Source organism: Rattus rattus, chromosome 13 (genome assembly GCF_011064425.1).
Source record: "Rattus rattus isolate New Zealand chromosome 13, Rrattus_CSIRO_v1, whole genome shotgun sequence".
NCBI lineage: Eukaryota > Metazoa > Chordata > Mammalia > Rodentia > Muridae > Rattus > Rattus rattus.
This window is the reverse complement of record NC_046166.1, coordinates 53,235,585-53,250,582: the sequence shown is the minus strand read 5'-3', so window position 1 is coordinate 53,250,582 and position 14,998 is coordinate 53,235,585. Positions and strand designations below refer to the sequence as shown.

At 40.4% G+C, this 14,998-nt stretch overlaps 1 protein-coding gene across 2 annotated transcripts in view; it reads left to right on the top strand.

The window, feature by feature from the left end:
• Gtf2e2 (general transcription factor IIE subunit 2) overlaps positions 1-13,980 on the top strand; it is a 47,578-nt gene extending 33,598 nt beyond the window's left edge. For both annotated transcript variants that reach the window (XM_032918813.1, XM_032918814.1), the window contains exons 6-8: positions 323-416; positions 12,760-12,875; positions 13,270-13,980. In XM_032918813.1, coding sequence (XP_032774704.1) covers positions 323-416; positions 12,760-12,875; positions 13,270-13,386 — 327 coding nt within the window. In that variant the 3' untranslated portion in view covers positions 13,387-13,980. The remainder of the gene's footprint in view (positions 1-322; positions 417-12,759; positions 12,876-13,269) is intronic.
• The last annotated feature ends 1,018 nt before the right edge of the window (positions 13,981-14,998 follow it).

The following is a 14,998-nucleotide window of genomic DNA, read 5'->3' as shown; positions in this document are numbered from 1 at the left end:
ATCTGGATTCTGCATTTCTGCAAGCACTAACAAGGACACAGAAACAGAGACACACATAGACCTTTATGTTCTTTGACAGTTATCTAAGAAATCTGAAAGTATCCACGGAGATAAAATTAGTAAAGAAAGAAATTCAGCTCCAACCTGGAGCATGTAGACTCTGATGTACTGTGGGTTGAAAGAAAAGCCTTTGTGTTCTCTCTTTTCTCCCTATATATAGATACAGATATGTGTGTGTGAGAGAGAGTATGTGTATCATATGTATAGTGTGTGTTTTTAAATGAGTAATTTGATGTTAATTAATTTTTTTTTAATCTTTAAGGCTTTAGGGGACCAGATTCTATTTGTAAGTCGTCCTGATAAGAAGAAAATACTATTCTTCAATGATAAAAGCTGTCAGTTTTCTGTGGATGAAGGTGAGACATTTTCTGTAGATCTTAAAGTTGCAAGTATGTCACAGTTTTAAGGTGATAAAAGCTCGCAATACTTATATTGTAAATTAATATTGTTGGCGATTTTAGCATCACCATCTCTTAGTTTATAGCTAAAAGACACATATCTACTATCACATCCTAGAATGCGCTGAAATGCTCACTTGAAAGGTTTTAAGTCATTTGTACATGAAATTACAATGTAGTGCCTTGTGATTTAATTATTTTTTTAATGAATGTTTTTGCTGGCATGTATTTTTTTGCACCACTTGCATTCCTGATGCCCAACAGAGGCCAGAAGAGGGTATTAGAGCCTTTGAAACTAAAGTTACAGATCTTTGTGAGCCACCTTGTTTCTGCTTAGAATCAAACCCAGGTTCTCTGCAAGAGCAGCCCAGTGCTCTTCACTACTGAGCCAACTTTCTAGCCCCAGTTCCTGTTTTCTTATGCTGATATCTCACTTGTGCCAAGTAGAATTTAGTTTTGAATGGTCTTAGTCAGGGTTTCTATTCCTGCACAATATCATGACCAAGAAACAAGTTGGGGAGGAAAGGGTTTATTCAGCTTACACATTCACATTGCTGTTCATCAAAGGAATCAGAACTGGAACTCAAGCAGGTCAGGAAGCAGGAGCTGATGCAAAGGTCATGGAGGGATGTTACTTCCTGGCTTGCTTCCCCTGGCTTGCTCAGCTTGCTGTCTTATAGAATCCAGGACCACCAGCCCAGGGACGGCACCATCCACAATGGGCTGGGCCCTCCTGCCTTGATCACTAATTGAGAAAATGCCTTACAGCTGGGTCTCACGAAGGCATTTCCACAACTGAGGCTCCTCTCTCTCTGATAACTCCAGCTTGTGTCAGATTGACACACAGAACCAGCCAGGACATGAATCCTGCGGCTATTTCCTTAGTTTTTATTTTTAAAAGGTTTTATTACTGGCTCTGGGCGTGGTGGCCCAGCACTTAGGAGACAGAGGCTGGTTGGTCCCAGTGAATTCAAGGCCATCCTGGTTTATATACCTACTCAGAGTCATCCGGGGCTACGTAGTAAGGCAGTATCTCATAAACAGAACCAGACAGTCTCATCGTATATGGACCGTATGGTAGGGCATTTCATACAGTGCTTATGTTGTGGTAAGCATGGTTCCCTCATGTCTTCCTTGCCTTTACTTTCTCACCTCGTCTGGACTTATATTGACATCATAAGCTGAGAAAGACTTGATGCATGATGTGAAAATATAAATATTTGTTGGTGACTGATATTCTCTTGGGAATCTTTCAATTACTAAATTTTATAAGAAAGAAATTTATGTTTTTCATTTACAACAATTGTATAGCTGTGTGCTATGCTATTTTGATTTGATCTTAAGAATTTATGAGAGAGAGAGAGAGAGAGAGAGAGAGAGAGAGAGAGAGAGAGAGAGAGAATATGAATCTGTGTGTGTCTGTGTGTAACTGAATTCAATGCCTCAAATTTGCCCAACAGGCACAACCACTGTCTCCAGGCCTCTAGCATATTCTTATCTCTGTTTCAGTGTCTCTTTCTCTTTTTTTTTTTTTTTCGGAGCTGGGGACCGAACCCAGGGCCTTGCACTTGCTAGGCAAGCGCTCTACCACTGAGCTAAATCCCCAACCCAGTGTCTCTTTCTCTTTGCTCAGCATAAATATGCCACTTAGTTTATTCAACCTTTGTCTTGGCTCCTTTAATGTATCCACATGTTCTTGGTCACAGTTTTTCATGTGAAACTTGCTCTGTAGCATTGTCTGCTCTGGAAGATGTTTGAGTCGAGCTGAGTTGTTGATAGAAAAGAGGTTGAAATAGCCACTGAGAACTTCTTGATAGCAGTTTGTGGAGCCATTTCAGGAATATTCTTTGTTTAACAGTAGTAGAAGTGTGTGTGTGTGTGTGTGTGTGTGTGTGTGTGTGTGTGTGTGTGTGTGTGTGTGTTTACAGCATTCTGCCTGCATGTATAACCTAACAGGCCAGAAGAGGGCATCAGATCTCATTGCAGATGGTTATGAGCCACCATGTGGTTACTGGGAATTGAACTCGGGACTCTGAAGAGCAGCCAGTGCTCTTAACCACTGAGCCATCTCTCCAGCCCCCAGGACCGTGTATTCCTACAGTATTCTGTTAAGCTATTAATGTTGCCTGTCTCTAATGGGGTTTTTCTAAGGATATTGCTGCTTAGCTTTGTTACCAGTTTTCTGTTTGTGTCTTTTACTCGCACTTAGATTATTTACTATTGCATCTAGTTTAGTTTGTCATTTACATGTCCTTTGTTGGCCTAAAACCTTACTTGGCTGGCAGAGACAAATGGGAGTTTTTATTCCCTCACCTCTCCAGATTATAAAAGTAATATATATGACTACATGTGGTAAATTTTCACATAACTTTCACATGAAAGTTATGTTTTTGACTTAGAATACAGAAAAGTAGGCAGGCTTAGCAGTGAAGATCTGGAAGCAGATCTGGGTCTTTTATAGCGACATATTCAGATTTATAATACGTGTATGTGTGTGTGAGTCCAGGTATCCTAGGAAGCTGGAGGCGTTTGATTCCCTGCAGCTGGAGTTAAAGGTGGCTGTGAGCCACCCATAATGGCTCTGGAAACTGAACCTCTGTCCTCCGCCAGAGCAGTATGCACTCTAAACCTCCACACCCTTTGCTCAGATTTCTGCTTCAGCTTGGTCGCTGCTTTCCTGCTCTCCTTGCCTTCATTTTTAACTCGAGTATTAGATTCCTTGGATGCTTGAATGTGCTCAGTAGGATTCTATTGGATTGGTCGCCTTGTACTTTGACAGTATTCTTAGGGTGGTCTTAGCTTTGTATTTGCTTTTGTTCTTTTAGGTTTTCTCTTTTGTGTGTCAGTCACAGTAAATTGTGTTTTATTTCAAAATCATCTATTTGTAAATTGCTTCTTTAATGGCAACAGACCTGCAGAAGATGGCTTCCAGAACCTTGATGTTCTATTATTCTGCTTCTTAATTGCCAACTTTTTATACTTGCTGTGGCTTCTTTGTCAAACTATTATTTTACTCTTGTTGCTTCTTGTTAAGTTTTTACTTTAACAGCATATAATCTGTCAGATCATTTGCTACCTATACTCTGAACAATGATTAATCAGACATTAAAGTTTCACAGTTTTAATGGTTTTGTTGATTTCCTTCAGTACTTTGTGTAATTGATGTTACATATTTTCACGCAGTTTTAAGTCTGTGCATGTTCTTGAATGATAATAGTTTAAGGATCATATTCATTCTCACGTGGGGTTCCTCTCAGTTGCCCTGTGTTACTTTACTGCAGTTCAGTTCTTATATTAGAATCCTCTCTAGCTCACGTGTAACAACTCTCTCACCTCTGGTTGCCTGACACAGTTTTGCACGGCCTTTGCTTTCACTTGCATCTTCTTTAAGCCATTTCTGTTGTGGGTGGCTGTGATTGTCCTTAGCTTTTAACACAATTTCATTTACTTACTTTATGGGTGTGGGTGTCTCACCTGGATATATAGTTGTGCACCATGTGCATGCCTGGTGCTGGAGGAGGCCAGAAGAGGGAGTTGGATACCCTGTAAACCACCATGTGGGTGTTGGGAATTGAACTTAGGTCCTCTCAAAAAAGCACTGCTATCTCTCTATCTCTTCTTTAAGATTTTTAATCAGTTCTGGTGCCATTTTATATTTCCGTCTTTCATGGGCATCCATCCTACCCTTCCTTTATTTTGAAAATTGTACAACTTATTTTCTTTTACTCTACCAACTTTTTTTTGAGACCAGCATCTCACAGTGTAATTCTGGCAGTGTAGCCTTACTCTATAGCCCTAGCTCTGTAGATCAGGCTGGACTCAAAGCTTCCTAAAGTGCCTGGATAAAAGGCATATGCCAACATACCAGGCTTTCTGCAGACTTTTTGTTCTGTTTTTGACAGGGTCTGGTTTTTACTTTAGTCTCTGAATGCTTATGTAAACCTACTAAATAATTTGTTCTGTGTGCAGTAGTCATTAAGTGAAGACATTCTACTAAAGGGTTCTTTTTCTCTTCTAACATTTGTTTGTTTACTGGGTGGGGACATGTACACCATGGCACTCATGTGGAGAACTATGTGTAGAGTCGGTTCTTCAAACACATGGGTCCTTACAGTTGAACTCAGGTCATCAGACCTGCTGATAGACTATGCCATCTCACCAGCCTTGAAGCCTACCTTCTGAAGAAGGTTGTACAAATCTAAAAATACTACAGATAGTCAATATACTAGGAGGGACATAAACAAGCTTTTTGCCATGCTTGTTTAAGGGGGAAGGTGGGTGGAGTTCAGAGATGACCTCGTGAAAATAGATGAGGTTAGCTGAAACCCGAGCCATGTGGCACCAGCCAGAAGCACGCCCATGACTCCACATATGATATGTGATAGCTATAGGTAACCAGTAGATGTCTGATGCATGGGCAGCACATGTTCTGTAACTCGTGACTTCCTTAGTCATTGCCTTCAGAATTCTTGGTGAAGCTCTAGAATGTGAAGAGTGTACCTCTTCTATGGTTTACAAAAGCAAGCCATTCTAGGTACAGTATACAATGTAGTAAATGAAGAATTAAAACAACACAAAATAGTTGTAAACAGTATTGAATTATAAACTCATTATATATTATATGTATTATATATTATATATTATAAACTGGTATTTTTAGTAGAAAATGAAGAATTAAAACAACACAAAATAGTTGTAAACAGTATTGAATTATAAACTCCATTATATTATATATGTATTATATATTATAAACTGGTATTTTTTAATAGTTAATACCTTCTAGGAAAGATGATGGGCACAGAATTTTCAATTTTGGCAACATTGACATTTGAGGCTGAAATTTTTGTTGTTTTTGTTGTAGATAGTTATTCTGTGCAATGTAGAACATTTCTCAGCATTTTTGGCTTGTCTAACTGTCAGAGACACAGCTTCCCCATGGTGTGAAGCCATAGCTGCCTTCATATATTACCAAATATCCCTTGGGAGGCAGACTTGCTCTGGGTGAAGACTGGATTAAAGGTTCAGCTAATATTTATTCTTTTTTTTTTTTTTTTCCGGAGCTAGGGACCGAACCCAGGGCCTTGCGCTTCCTAGGCAAGCGCTCTACCACTGAGCTAAATCCCCAACCCCTCAGCTAATATTTATAAAAGAAAGAAGATGGACTGAGATATATGTTCTTTAAGTTCTTTTTTCCATGGGTTCATTTATTTAGCACACTCAGTGAATAAAGTTTTTATTGACCTTATAGGCAGTGACGTGAGAACCTCATTTTGCTAAATGTGCTGCTATTCAGTAGATTAGGTGCATTTCAGTTCATATGTTCAGCTTACCAGTGAGTTTATCAGATGTAACCCATTCATTGTAAGGCAAACATCTGTATGGTACAACATGCTGCATGATAATTTTATAATCATACAGTGCTCCAGAGACATCGTAGGGAAGAGTCATGGACAAGAGCCCTGAGGACACCATTACAATTTTTTAGTAGAGTTTGGTATAAATCACTGATATAAATTTAATTTGAAAAAAGTTTTTGTTTATGATGTAAATATGTATTTCAATGCATGACCAATTGAAAATCTACAGATTTTGGAGCTGGGGTATTGTAATAGTTTTTGCCTAGCATATATGAGGCTCTGAGTTCATCCCTAGCCCTATATCCTTCCACCCTCAGTCATGGCACACTGATATTGTCTTTGCTATGGTGGCATCAGTGGTGATGTTTGCTTTAGCCCACTAGGTGTCAGTCTCCACTGTAGCGCAGAAATGCTCTTGCATGGACACGGTTCAAGCAAGGGAAAGATCACCCTTAATTTTGTCTATAATAAAAGCACATGTCCTACAGTTTGTTCTGTAGGAATTTTCTTAATCAGAAAAGTAAACAAATTATTGAGACCAAAGCATGCAATTAATTTCAAAAAGACATTTATTTCCTTAAACCAGACTCATATTAATTTAGATATAATATAAATGTTGATGGTCAAGAACAGTCCGAGGAATTAAATCTGTAGCTTAGACAACATAACTGGGAATCTTTACCTCGTGAGGTTATGATGTGTAAGTACAAGGAAACCTGGTTCCTGATTAGTACATAGGAATTGCTAGTAGTAGTATTGAAAAGACAGTGTCTAAAATAAAAGTCGTTTAGTCTACCTATCTGGCCACTTGTTATCTTGAATCAAGGTTTTGTGGTTTGGGGTTTGATTGGTCAAATAGGAAAGAAGTAGATCAATTTTAATAATCTGGGCTATGTTTGCAACTGTCTTCTACAGCTACATAGTTTAGTGGCTTTTGGTATTTCTGGTGAGAATCCCTGTATGAGACTATCTCCTCATTGCTGATAACTTTTTTTTTAGAAGCTTAAACTGTTTCCTCTCTATTCTCAGAGTTCCAGGTTCCTTCTGGAAGCTGCAATTGTTGAGTCTTTACTTTGTATTCTGCTGCTCCTTTAAGTGATTATTTAGTTTTAGTTTTGCAGTGCTGTGAATGAACCTAGGACCTTATACATGCTGGGCAGGTTCTCTACCACAGCATGGCAGCCCATTTTGATGGTTTGATAACATGTATTCCATGCATGTACTTTAGCACAATTTTTAAGCCGATCAAAAGTTTTTGTTTGTATGTGTCTGTCTGTCTGCTGTCTGTCTAGCCAGATGCTGCTATTATGAGTGATGCTTGATCTCATGCATGCATATAGCCATTTTGTTTGTTTGAGACAGAATCTGTCTACATAGCCCTCTCTGTCCTGAACTCAAAGTTCCTGCCTTGGCTTCTTACAAGGTTGGACTGTAACCTGTAAGCTCTTCCTTCCCGAGTTGGATTCAGTCAGTGTTTTATCACAGTAACAGACAGCAAAACAGAACACCTTTGCTTCAGAAATGCCTTCACAGGTATAACGAGAGGTGTATCTTATAGGTGACTCCAACTCTATCAGGCCAACAGTGAAGATTGTGTCTGTTTGTCTTCCTATCCACCTACTTAACTATCTGAGATAAGAGTTTTGCTTTTTCCACTTTGGTCCACTCCAGAGTTCAGTCTAGTCCCAGTGTTATATTGTATCCAGCTTAATTTGTTTTTAAAGTGACTTGACAATATTAAAGAAAATAAGGATTAAGCTGGGTATGGTGGTAGACACCTTTGGTCCCCACACTTGAGAGGCTGAGACAGGTGGGACCTCTTGAGTTTGAGATCACCCTGATCTACAAAGTTCCAGGACAGCCAGGCGACAGAGAAATACTCTGGGAAAACAACAACAACAAAAACAACAAAATAATAAAAATTACCTCGTTTTTTAAGTAGTAGTTTCTTAGAAATGTTTTATAAATGTAAAAAGTTTATTCCAGTTTGCACCATTATTGAACAATTTGCATCTTCAAAATGTTAAAAACCAATTAAATTTGGGCTCCTCTCAAGCACTATTGAAATTTGCCTTGTGATCTAATGTTCATCTTAAATATTTGAGTAGCTATAATATATCTATAGCTTCATTGATAACAAAGCCTACAACAGCATTAGGCTAAAAAAAAAAGGTAAAGCTTCAATAAAAATGGTACATGCCTGGACTTTCAATACATGGACGGCTGAGGCAGGAGGCCAGGCTGAGTAACATAGCTAGACCTTGGTTTAAAGCACAAAGTACTTGGAGATATAATAATAGCTCAAAGGTAGAATCTTTGCCTGGTGTATGCAAGGCCCTGGAATTGGTCATTAGCACTGAAAAAAAAAAAGGTAGATAAATGAACACAAAGAAATCAGGAAGTTTTCTCTGAAAATGATTTAGTAGCCACGTCTTTAAAGGGGATAGTTAAGTTTTGTTTTAATGCATGAACAGTATTTATCTTAGATTGGGTTACTATTGCTATTAACACCATGACCAAAGCAAGCTGGGGAGGAAAGGGCTTATTTGGTCTACACTTACACAGCACTGTTCATCACAGAAGGAGATCAGGAGAGGAGCTCAAACAGGGAAGGCGCCTGGAGGCAGGAGCTGATGCAGACCCATGGAGGGTGCTGCTTACTGGCTTGTTCCTCATGGTTTGCTCAGCCTGCTTTCTTATAACACCCAGAAAAAAACAGTTCAGGGCTAGCACCACCCACAGTAGGCTAGGCCTTCCCACATCAATCACTAATTAAGATAATGTCCTGCAGCTGGATCTTATGAATGCATTTTGCCCTTAGAAATGAGGTTTCCTCATGGTTTAGCTTGTGTCGAGTTGACCTAAAACTAGCCGGGAGAGCATATATTTTGAGGTTCTGTGTTAATGAACAAATTCATTTGTTAGAGCATGGCTAACACTATCCTAGTAAGGAACACTTTTATGACTATGTAATAAGAAATCTTTAGCACTCAAGCTACTTTTTTTTGTTGTTGTTGTTGTTACTTACTTGGTAGACCTAAGCTGGCTTTAAACTCAGAGATCCATCTGCCTCTGCCTCCTGAGTGCTGGGATTAAAGGCATGTGTCACCACTCCCTGGCAGCATACAAACTTTTCCACACATCAAATACAAAGGCAGATTAAGCAGTTCATTTTCAGAGAATTTAAATTTTACAGTATTACCATCAGAAGCATGCTAAAAGTCTCTTGAGTGAAATTAACCAATGAATAAGTGAGTTTTTTTTTTTTTTTTAAGATTTATTTAATTTATAAGTACACTGTAGCTGTCTTTAGACATACCAGAAGAGGGCATCAGATCTCATTACAGATGGTTGTGAGCTACCATGTGGTTGCTGGGATTTGAACTCAGGACCTCTGGAAGAGCAGTCAGTGCTCTTAACCGCTGAGCCATCTCTCCAGCCCTCATATGTTACTTGTAAGTGAATGATATATATTCATCTAATGTAGGCAGAATCATCACATTGTCTTAAAGTTTGTCTTTTAAGGGCTGGAGAGAGAATTCCACTGTGAAAAACACCAGTTGCTCTAGTAGGAACCTCTAAAAATGCCTGTAACTTCTGTTTCAGGGAAAATCAGACACCCACTTCTGGACTCTGCAAGCAAGTGTCTGCATGCAAACATCTGCATGCAAACATGTATGAGCCTATACATGCATATGCAGTATATATACACATACTGATAATTTTAATAATGAATCTTAAAAAGAAAAACCCTGGTTATTAGGTAGTTGGGAACTTCTAGCTCTTTCTTAGATCCTACGCCTATGCCACGCCAGGAATCTGAAAATTTAGGACCTTTTTAGTCTGTTAGGGATCTGAGGTTACAGAACAGTCTATGAACAGATATCCCAAGAGAAGATGAGGTGTGGATACTCACTGAGACAGACAGAATGAGTACTAATCAAAAGAATGTAGCTAAAAGTGTGACGGTATTACTAAAGACCTAGTACTGATTAGTATGAGGACACAGATCTTAAGGGTGCTGTGGATTCAGGGGTACAAATTCCCCCCTCCAAGCCCTTCTCCATAGACTCCATTAGATTCTTAGCAGCGAAGGTTAAGGCTGTTCTTCTAGAGAACCTATGACTTGATTTGATTTCTAGCACCCACCCATATGGTGGCTCACAATTCAATTTCTAGGGCCTCTGATGTTCTTGTGACCTCCACTGCCCTGCTCACATACGGTGCACAACATACATGCAGGAGAAATACCCGTAGTAATGTGGAGTTCCAGAACACGCGCAGACATAGGAGAGACAGTATAGCAGGGAAACCCAAGACTGGACATCAGCAGCCACTGAAAACACTTCTGGCAAACCAGGCCCTGTCATGAACACAAGGCGTGGCTTTAGGAATTGGAAGCTAGTTCATTATGGCTAACACGAGATAGCAGAAGATCCTGCTGACCAAGCTCACACCCTGACTGGATTGACTCACTCTCTGCAGGCTTGGCAGAGGAAAGGCGTTCCCATTTCCAGGCATACAGACTATTAACTCTGATTTCAACTATCCCACAGAGGATGTCCTGCTTTAAAAAAAAAGGCATTAAAAAAAGACAAAGGAAATATCAGTAATGAGACCAAACTTTAAGACACACATACTTGAACTACTAACTACAACTGCCGGACACAGAATTTAAAATAACTGGTAATGTTGAACTAAGTAGTAGAAAAGGCCAGATCAACTGTTAGGATGAAGTGGAATATTTCAACTAAGGAAATCTAGTGAAAAGTGTGGTGACAGAGCTGAGGGACAGCTCCAGGAGCCTCTCAGTAAACATGGTGTAGCCACGGGAAATGAACGCCGATACACAAACAGAAGGAAGTGTGAAAAAACAAACTGCACCTTCGAGTTGTAGGACAATAGCAGATGGTCTTCATGGATAATTTGAGTCTGAAGGAGATGGTGGAAGAGGCAGTTGAATGGCAGTGGCCAAGAATTTTCCAGAATTAATGACATCAAACCAGGATGGATCTAAATCATGAGGACATGAGATAAGTCGTCCCTCTCGAAAGAGGAAACCACCAGACATGGTTTATTCAGACTGCTGACCACTGAAGATAGAGACAGTGAGGGAAGAGGAGGAGTCATTACAGAGGGACAAATAATTACAGCAGAGCTCTTAAAAACTCTGTGTGTGTCTGTCGTTAATCTTAATTGAGTTGACTGCTGCACAGAGTATGGGATAAAAACCTCCTTTTCTGCTTGTAGATTCAATTATTTTTCTGGCCCACTTTATTTTTTGCGTGTGGGTGTTTTGCATGCATGTATATCTGTATGCACTTACAGGAGACCCACAGAGGCCAGAACTGAAATTAAGAGGTGGTGTGAGTGAGCCACCATGCGGGTCCTCTGGAGGAGCAGTTGGTGCTCCTAACTGCTGAGACCTCTCTCCAGCCACACTCACTCCCCAACCCAAGACACTATTAAAGAGACTTCGTTTCATTTTCTGTTTTTACATCTTTATTAAAAATCAACTGAGATATTTATTTTAGTGGATGTTAAGACAATCCTCTCTGTACTCTGTGTTCTGTTTCATAGGTTGACATTTCTTTATTTTTAGGCTGCTTTGATTACTGTAGCTTTGCAATGCGGTTTGTGGTCGTGTTGTCTCTTGCCTCCAGCTCTGTTCCTTTTAGCTTAAGATTGCTGTCCTAGTCTTTTGTTAAGTTATGAAGCAAAGGCTTATTCAGAGGCTTTCTTGTTAGAATTCTGGGGTATAGGGTGTCAAGTGTTGAAGGTGTGGGAACACACTAAACAGTAGCCAGACTAGCTGTGTGAACTTTGATTCTTGAAATAATGCATTAGTCGCTTGCATGTATTCACATGCACATAGCCTTCGTCACCATTTGTTTGTTTTAGATTGAAAGAATTTGGAAAAAATTTTATCTTTTTTTTTGCATGAGTATTTTGCCTGCATGTATGTTGGTGCTCTTAACTGCTGAGCAGGGCAGTGGAGGCCACATGGGTGTGAGAGCCCCCAGAACTTGAGTTAGAGATGGTTGTGAGCCACCTTGTAGGTGGGTGCTGGGAAACAAATCTTAGGTCCTCTTGAAGAACAGCCTTAACCACTGAGCCATCACATAGCTTGCAAATGAAGTATGTGACAGTCTGCAGGACGGCTAGGGGACTGGCAAGGATGGGAGGTGCATGTTGGTGTAGGGGTTGGCATCATAGTCAGGAGCTTTCCCTTTCTCGGCTTCCAGAATACATGCTGCAAGACTGCATCACAGGTGGGTGTGTGTGGGAAAGGCTTCAAGGCTCTTCATGAGCCTGGTCGGGAGAGCTGTCTTTAGGAGCAGAATTGAAAGCATAAAGGATTTTTGTTTTGTACATATCCAGTATGAGAATGAGATATCTAGGAGACACCTGCCTTTTTCCTTTGTTCATAGTAACGAGTGTTCTCCTCTTCCTCTTCATCCTCTTCCTCCTCTTCCTTCTCCTCCTCCTCAAGTGCTGACTGCCTCTTCCCTTTGAAGATGGGAGAAGCTTCAACTACAGCACCCTCCTCCAGCTAAATCATAAAACATAGAGCACACTTGTGGTCCTGTCAGATGCCTTCCAGGTCACATGACCTACTGGTGCTTCTTCCAGCTTTGACATACTTTTGCTCTTGTGTCTGTGTCTGTCTCTTTCCTTCTTTTTTTGAGACAATGTCTCACTATATATCCTCATTGTTTGCCTGGAACTTGCTATGTTAGGTGGGGTTGGCCTTGAACTTGCGGAGGTCTGCCTGCTTTGCTTCCCAAGTGCCGGGGTTTAAGGTATTTCTTTGTTTTCTTAGTGAAATCTCAGATGTGTTAATTTAGGCCCAGGACATATAATCTTCAAAGTGAATTTTGATCGCCAGGATGTTATGGTTTATACAAATTTATGGAAAAATAATTGCTGTCTTCTTGGTATAGAGTTCCAGAAACTGTGGAGGAGTGTTACTGTGGATTCAATGGATGAGGAGAAAATTGAAGAGTATCTGAAGCGACAGGGTATTTCTTCCATGCAGGAATCTGGACCAAAGAAAGTGGTATGTAGTCTTTAGAAAAGCAGTTTGTCCCTTCTCTCAGCAGTTAGCTGCTTCTCATCCTGCTCTCCAACTATTGAGGAAGCGATTCCCTTTGATGGAGACAGCACAGAAGTTCACTGCCTCTTAATGACTCAATAAGCTGTGTTATGCTTTCGTGCCTGCCTGTTCCTTCCAGTGGAGGTTTATAAAGCCTCGTGGTGTCAGAAGGCACCAGGTCTAGCTGGAGGCTGGGTATGTGCTGTGAAGGGGGTGTTTGAGGCTGGGCCTCCAAGCAAGAACCAGGGAAGGCTCAGAACCCTGTGCCTGTGCTGCTGGTCTTTGGGCTTGTTGAGTAAATGTTAACCATCTGCCCCTAGGGTCACTTGTGTTTAACTGTCTTTACCTTGTCCTGCAGGCCTCTATTCAGAGAAGGAAAAAGCCTGCTTCACAGAAAAAGCGACGGTTTAAGACTCACAATGAACACTTGGCTGGAGTGCTGAAGGATTACTCGGACATTACCCCTGGCAAATAGGGAATATTTTTATCCATAAAGTTACAGATGCACAGTCAAGATCTTTCTTGATGCTCTCGGGATCTGAAGACTTTCTGCCTTCCCGTCTGCTCCTCAGGACTGAGGAGAGGAGCAATTCAGTTTACAGAACAGGAGCGGATTACCAAACTCATTATTTTCATCCAGCAGGCTAGTGGGACTGGGTGTTCCTGTTTAACTTTCTGGGTTTGTTTGTTTTATTTTACTAGAAAGACACTTAGCATGGCACTCAGGTGTCTGCTGTTTATCTTGATTTCTAAATGGTTCTGGATTCCATGTTTTCTCTTCTGCTTTAGAACAAGTTGGAAGATAGTGCTGAATACAGCCTTTGTTTATTCCAAGAGAAATATTTATAATAAAATCATTTGTAGGAAGATCTTTAAGAAGTTAGGAATTTCAGTTTGTCTCTTTTTGAAAATGGCAGGGAGCAGCTGCAGTCGCTGACTTGTCTGGATGGGTGTTTGGGATGTGACAGAGGCTGGAGTCAGTACTGTTGGCACGCTTGAGGACTTCATCTTTGGAACACAGGGTATGCCTCTGGTCAATAAGCTGAGCAATAAAAGTACACTAAATATAGTTGTTATGCTTTCTTTTAAAAGGCTAAGCAGTTAATACATTGGATTCATGATTTGCTACCACCTTGAACATGAATGGGGAAACTCTTCTTGCCAACCTGAACATTCGCTTCACCATAGCCCAGTTCTCACCTGAGAGCTGTTCTGGCCATTTCTGCTGAGGGGCCCTCTGTCATTTGTTACAGTCCAGTTAATAAGAGCCATTACCAAGGATGGTGAATTTGTAGGTTTTCCCTGTACTTCGCAGAAGGCATTTCTTACCTGCACTTCCCTCTTATGTGCCCCGCTCCTTTGAGTGGATCAATCTTGGGTCTTATCTCACATATTAAATGATGTTAGGATATAAAAGCCAGGTTTGACATCCTCAGAAAAGGTGGGACTGTAACCCAAAGCACTGGACTCTGATTAATACTTCATTTATTGCTTTACCTTTTTTTTTTTTAACCTCTGAGCTCCAAAATACGATCTAAGAAGATGTCACATTGTGGTTTCCATATCAGTTAGAAAATAAGGAATGTATTGTCTTGCTTGGTGTCTCAAGGTTTTTGCTCATAGGATCTGTAATGCTTCCCCATAAATCTAGAATTCACTTACCTCTTAGCAGTACCTCCACTTGCAAACCATGTTCTCCAAGCTAGGTTATGGCCAAGGTCTGGAAGTGCAAGTCTGTCTGTCTTCCTGCTTCATCTGGCTTTATAAGGAAGGAGGCAGACCTGAGGCCTCCTGGACAGGTAGGTGCTCATATACATGCTTTACTGTCAGGTCTGTGCTGGTGATTTCTAGCTCAGCCTGCCCCTGTTTGTTTTCTTAGGGACTGGTCTAATAATTAATTCTATTTTTTTACCTCACTCCACAGAAATGAAGAAACTAAATCTAGAAAAACTAGTATCTCATTGTCAAACTGTAAATTCTCTAATTTTGTTTCATTTGCTTGCATTGTCTTACAAGCGATTGTTCCCTTTGTTCTCTGTGCTGAAGTACTAGACTGTATCACTGGGGGGGTGTAGGGAATAGATAGT